The sequence below is a fragment of the Squalius cephalus genome (genome assembly GCF_949319135.1).
Source record: "Squalius cephalus genome assembly, chromosome: 6".
NCBI lineage: Eukaryota > Metazoa > Chordata > Actinopteri > Cypriniformes > Leuciscidae > Squalius > Squalius cephalus.
In genome coordinates, this window is record NC_137127.1 from 48,557,190 (window position 1) to 48,563,761 (window position 6,572).

The 6,572-nt window shown below is 43.6% G+C and overlaps 1 protein-coding gene across 4 annotated transcripts in view; it reads left to right on the plus strand.

The window, feature by feature from the left end:
* The window catches only part of st7 (suppression of tumorigenicity 7), a 50,249-nt gene that overhangs the window by 34,544 nt on the left and 9,133 nt on the right, over positions 1-6,572 (plus strand). For all 4 annotated transcript variants that reach the window (XM_079873369.1, XM_079873371.1, XM_079873368.1 and 1 more), the window contains exon 12: positions 6,484-6,572. This exon is cut by the window's right edge and continues 14 nt beyond it. In XM_079873369.1, the coding sequence (XP_079729495.1) occupies positions 6,484-6,572 (89 nt within the window). The remainder of the gene's footprint in view (positions 1-6,483) is intronic.

Sequence of the window (6,572 nt, forward strand, 5' to 3'; positions counted from 1 at the left end):
CTCTGGTGTGTTTGGCTGTAATAACTCTAATGTGTGTGTGCAGGTTCTCTGGTGTGTTTGGCTGTAATAACTCTAATGTGTGTGTGCAGGTTCTCTGGTGTGTTTGGCTGTACTAACTCTGATGTGTGTGTGCAGGTTCTCTTGTGTGTTTGGCTGTACTAACTCTGATGTGTGTGTGCAGGTTCTCTGGTGTGTTTGATGTGTGTGTACAGGTTCTCTGGTGTGTTTGGCTGTAATAACTCTGATGTGTGTGTGCAGGTTCTCTGGTGTGTTTGGCTGTAATAACTCTAATGTGTGTGTGCAGGTTCTCTGGTGTGTTTGGCTGTAATAACTCTGATGTGTGTGTGCAGGTTCTCTGGTGTGTTTGGCTGTAATAACTCTAATGTGTGTGTGCAGGTTCTCTGGTGTGTTTAGCTGTAATAACTCTAATGTGTGTGTGCAGGTTCTCTGGTGTGTTTGGCTGTAATAACTCTGATGTGTGCGCGCAGGTTCTCTGGTGTGTTTGGCTGTAATAACTCTAATGTGTGTGTGCAGGTTCTCTGGTGTGTTTAGCTGTAATAACTCTTAATGTGTGTGTGCAGGTTCTCTGGTGTGTGTGGCTGTAATAACTCTGATGTGTGTGTACAGGTTCTCTGGTGTGTTTGGCTGTAATAACTCTAATGTGTGTGTGCAGGTTCTCTGGTGTGTTTGGCTGTAATAATTCTGATGTGTGTGTGCAGGTTCTCTGGTGTGTTTGGCTGTAATAACTCTGATGTGTGTGTGCAGGTTCTCTGGTGTGTTTGGCTGTAATAACTCTGATGTGTGTGTGCAGGTTCTCTGGTGTGTTTGGCTGTAATAACTCTGTGTGTGTGTGTGTGTGTGTGTGTGTGCAGGTTCTCTGGTGTGTTTGGCTGTAACAACTATAATGTGTGTGTGCAGGTTCTCTGGTGTGTTTGGCTGTAACAACTATAATGTGTGTGTGCAGGTTCTCTGGTGTGTTTGGCTGTAATAACTCCAATGTGTGTGTGCAGGTTCTCTGGTGGGTTTAGCTGTAATAACTCTAATGTGTGTCTGCAGGTTCTCTGGTGTGTTTGGCTGTAATAACTCAAATGTGTGTGTGCAAGTTATCTGGTGTGTATGGCTCTACTAACTCTAATGTGTGTGTGCAGGTTCTCTGGTGTGTTTGGCTGTAATAGGCTAACTCTAATGTGTGTGTGCAGGTTCTCTGGTGTGTTTGGCTGTAACAACTATAATGTGTGTGTGCAGGTTCTCTGGTGTGTTTGGCTGTAATAACTCTGATGTATGTGTGCAGGTTCTCTGGTGTGTTTGGCTGTAATAACTCCGATGTGTGTGTGCAGGTTCTCTGGTGTGTTTGGCTGTAATAACTCCGATGTGTGTGTGCAGGTTCTCTGGTGGGTTTAGCTGTAATAACTCTAATGTGTGTGTGCAGGTTCTCTGGTGTGTTTGGCTGTAATAACTCAAATGTGTGTGTGCAGGTTCTCTGGTGTGTTTGGCTGTAATAACTCTGATGTGTGTGTGTGCAGGTTCTCTGGTGTGTTTGGCTGTAATAACTCTGATGTGTGTGTGCAGGTTCTCTGGTGTGTGTGGCTGTAATAACTCTGATGTGTGTGTACAGGTTCTCTGGTGTGTTTGGCTGTAATAACTCTGATGTGTGTGTGCAGGTTCTCTGGTGTGTTTGGCTGTAATAACTCTGATGTGTGTACACGTGCAGGTTCTCTGGTGTGTTTGGCTGTAATAACTCTAATGTGTGTGTGCAGGTTCTCTGGTGTGTTTGGCTGTAATAACTCTGATGTGTGTGTGCAGGTTCTCTGGTGTGTTTAGCTGTAATAACTCTGATGTGTGTGTGCAGGTTCTCTGGTGTGTTTGGCTGTAATAACTCTGATGTGTGTGTGTGCAGGTTCTCTGGTGTGTTTGGCTGTAAAAACTCAAATGTGTGTGTACAGGTTCTCTGGTGTGTTTGGCTGTAATAACTCTAATGTGTGTGTACAGGTTCTCTGGTGTGTTTGGCTGTAATAACTCTGATGTGTGTGTGCAGGTTCTCTGGTGTGTTTGGCTGTAATAACTCTGGTGTGTGTGTGTGTGCGCAGGTTCTCTGGTGTGTTTGGCTGTAATAACACTGATGTGTGTGTGCAGGTTCTCTGGTGTGTTTGGCTGTAATAACTCTAATGTGTGTGTGCAGGTTCTCTGGAGTGTTTGGCTGTAATAACTCTAATGTGTGTGTGCAGGTTCTCTGGTGTGTTTGGCTGTAATAACTCTAATGTGTGTGTGCAGGTTCTCTGGTGTGTTTGGCTGTAATAACTCTGATGTGTGTGTGCAGGTTCTCTGGTGTGTTTGGCTGTAATAACTCTGGTGTGTGTGTGTGTGCGCAGGTTCTCTGGTGTGTTTGGCTGTAATAACACTGATGTGTGTGTGCAGGTTCTCTGGTGTGTTTGGCTGTAATAACTCTAATGTGTGTGTGCAGGTTCTCTGGAGTGTTTGGCTGTAATAACTCTAATGTGTGTGTGCAGGTTCTCTGGTGTGTTTGGCTGTAATAACTCTAATGTGTGTGTGCAGGTTCTCTGGTGTGTTTGGCTGTAATAACTCTAATGTGTGTGCAGGTTCTCTGGTGTGTTTGGCTGTAATAACTCTAATGTGTGTGTGCAGGTTCTCTGGAGTGTTTGGCTGTAATAACTCTAATGTGTGTGTGCAGGTTCTCTGGTGTGTTTGGCTGTAATAACTCTAATGTGTGTGTGCAGGTTCTCTGGTGTGTTTGGCTGTAATAACTCTAATGTGTGTGTGCAGGTTCTCTGGTGTGTTTGGCTGTAATAACTCTAATGTGTGTGTGCAGGTTCTCTGGTGGGTTTGGCTGTAATAACTCTGAAGTGTGTGTGCAGGTTCTCTGGTGTGTTTGGCTGTAATAACTCTGATGTGTGTGTGCAGGTTCTCTGGTGGGTTTAGCTGTAATAACTCTGATGTGTGTGTGCAGGTTCTCTGGTGTGTTTGGCTGTAATAACTCAAATGTGTGTGTGCAGGTTCTCTGGTGTGTTTGGCTGTAATAACTCTGATGTGTGTGTGCAGGTTCTCTGGTGTGTTTGGCTGTAATAACTCTGATGTGTGTGTGCAGGTTCTCTGGTGTGTTTGGCTGTAATAACTCAAATGTGTGTGTGCAGGTTCTCTGGTGTGTTTGGCTGTAATAACTCTAATGTGTGTGTGCAGGTTCTCTGGTGTGTTTGGCTGTAATAACTCTGATGTGTGTGTGCAGGTTCTCTGGTGTGTTTGGCTGTAATAATTCTGATGTGTGTGTGCAGGTTCTCTGGTGTGTTTGGCTGTAATAACTCTGATGTGTGTGTGCAGGTTCTCTGGTGTGTTTGGCTGTAATAATTCTGATGTGTGTGTGCAGGTTCTCTGGTGTGTTTGGCTGTAATAACTCTAATGTGTGTGTGCAGGTTCTCTGGTGTGTTTGGCTGTAATAACTCTGATGTGTGTGTACAGGTTCTCTGGTGTGTTTGGCTGTAATAACTCTAATGTGTGTGTGCAGGTTCTCTGGTGTGTTTGGCTGTAATAACTCTAATGTGTGTGTGCAGGTTCTCTGGTGTGTTTGGCTGTAATAACTCTGATGTGTGTGTACAGGTTCTCTGGTGTGTTTGGCTGTAATAACTCTAATGTGTGTGTGCAGGTTCTCTGGTGTGTTTGGCTGTAATAACTCTTAATGTGTGTGTGCAGGTTCTCTGGTGTGTTTGGCTGTAATAACTCTAATGTGTGTGTGCAGGTTCTCTGGTGTGTTTAGCTGTAATAACTCTTAATGTGTGTGTGCAGGTTCTCTGGTGTGTTTGGCTGTAATAACTCTGATGTGTGTGTGCAGGTTCTCTGGTGTGTTTGGCTGTAATAACTCTGATGTGTGTGTACAGGTTCTCTGGTGTGTTTGGCTGTAATAACTCTAATGTGTGTGTGCAGGTTCTCTGGTGTGTTTGGCTGTAATAACTCTGATGTGTGTGTGCAGGTTCTCTGGTGTGTTTGGCTGTAATAACTCTGATGTGTGTGTGCAGGTTCTCTGGTGTGTTTGGCTGTAATAACTCTGATGTGTGTGTGCAGGTTCTCTGGTGTGTTTGGCTGTAATAACTAGGGTTGCAAAGGGGCGGAAAATTTCCGGTAAATTTCCGGAAAGTTTCCAGTAAATTTCCATGGGAAGTTAAGCTGGGGAATTTTGGAAATATTCATTACCATGGCAACCGCTTGCGTGTCCACTCTGAAAGTAATTGTACACATAAGAGACGGATAGATACATTATTTAAGGTTATTTCTATTCGTTAGAATATTGATATATGAACTTGTTGTCAAGTAAGCCCCGTTGCGAGCATGTGCGTCTCTCTAAACTTTCAGTGTGCTGCACTGCTCTAGTTGACTTCTGCGCCTTCCCCCCCGAAAATATCACGTTCATTTTGAAAACGTAATTCCTTTTGTGGATCCTCTTGGTCATTCTTCATGTTTCTTTGACAAATATCAGTGTCTCAGTCTCACGCACGCTGCACGTGAGTTAACCACGCCTACTTATTTACATGTGGCGGTATACACAGAATAAAACAATCTGTTACGGTTGACATTTTCTTCCGCGGTAACGATATATACCGTCATACTGCCCAGCCCTACTTATGTGGTAAATAAAGTTATGCTAGCTTACTTAGCATCTAACTTATCAGCTTGCTATCTACTAGATGAATACATTTTTTATGTGATATTTGCAATTTAAACATTTAATAAATATATTTCCCCATAATATCATCAAAACTTACTTCACTTTGTTTAGTCCACAGGCTCAAATGTGTGCCTTCAATAGTCTTGTGCTTTGGGCTTCTGTACATGATGTGATGGAGGCATGCACAGTGCCAGTAGGGGGTGTGGTCTCAGTAAGCAGTGGCTATGTGCATGTGATTGAGGAATGGCATGGAAATTCAAGTGTATTTGAATGGCATCTGTTTGTTTTAGTCAAGATTATGCTAAAATATACTTTCCTCAACTATATTTAAGTTCCCAATAAGAGCCAACCTTCAACTTTGAAAATTCCTAGTTTATTCCCGTTTATTCCCATAAATTCCTGTTAATTCCCTTAAATTCCCATTAATTCCCATGGAAAATTTCCATCTTTGAAAATTCCCGGAATTTTGCAACCCTAGTAATAACTCTGTGTGTGTGTGTGTGTGTGCAGGTTCTCTGGTGTGTTTGGCTGTAACAACTATAATGTGTGTGTGCAGGTTCTCTGGTGTGTTTGGCTGTAACAACTATAATGTGTGTGTGCAGGTTCTCTGGTGTGTTTGGCTGTAATAACTCCAATGTGTGTGTGCAGGTTCTCTGGTGGGTTTAGCTGTAATAACTCTAATGTGTGTCTGCAGGTTCTCTGGTGTGTTTGGCTGTAATAACTCAAATGTGTGTGTGCAAGTTATCTGGTGTGTATGGCTCTACTAACTCTAATGTGTGTGTGCAGGTTCTCTGGTGTGTTTGGCTGTAATAGGCTAACTCTAATGTGTGTGTGCAGGTTCTCTGGTGTGTTTGGCTGTAACAACTATAATGTGTGTGTGCAGGTTCTCTGGTGTGTTTGGCTGTAATAACTCTGATGTATGTGTGCAGGTTCTCTGGTGTGTTTGGCTGTAATAACTCTAATGTGTGTGTGCAGGTTCTCTGGTGTGTTTGGCTGTAATAACTCTAATGTGTGTGTGCAGGTTCTCTGGTGTGTTTGGCTGTAATAACTCTAATGTGTGTGTGCAGGTTCTCTGGTGTGTTTGGCTGTAATAACTCTGATGTGTGTGTGCAGGTTCTCTGGTGTGTTTGGCTGTAATAACTCTAATGTGTGTGTGCAGGTTCTCTGGTGTGTTTGGCTTTAATAACTCAAATGTGTGTGTGCAGGTTCTCTGGTGTGTTTGGCTGTAATAACTCTGATGTGTGTGTGCAGGTTCTCTGGTGTGTTTGGCTGTAATAACTCTGATGTGTGTGTGCAGGTTCTCTGGTGTGTTTGGCTGTAATTACTCTAATGTGTGTGTGCAGGTTCTCTGGTGTGTTTGGCTGTAATAACTCTGAGGTGTGTGTGTGCAGGTTCTCTGGTGTGTTTGGCTGTAATAACTCTAATGTGTGTGTGTGCAGGTTCTCTGGTGTGTTTAGCTGTAATAACTCTGATGTGTGTGTGCAGGTTCTCTGGTGTGTTTGGCTGTAATAACTCTGATGTGTGTGTGCAGGTTCTCTGGTGTGTTTGGCTGTAATAACTCTGATGTGTGTGTGCAGGTTCTCTGGTGTGTTTAGCTGTGATAAATCTGATGTGTGTGTGCAGGTTCTCTGGTGTGTTTGGCTGTAATAACTCTAATGTGTGTGTGTGCAGGTTCTCTGGTGTGTTTGGCTGTAATAACTCTAATGTGTGTGTGCAGGTTCTCTGGTGTGTTTGGCTGTAATAACTCTGAGGTGTGTGTGTGCAGGTTCTCTGGTGTGTTTAGCTGTAATAATTCAAATGTGTGTGTGCAGGTTTTCTCCAGAGGCGGCGTCACGGAGAGGTTTGAGCACCGCAGAAATGAATGCAGTGGAAGCCATACACAGAGCCGTGGAGTTCAACC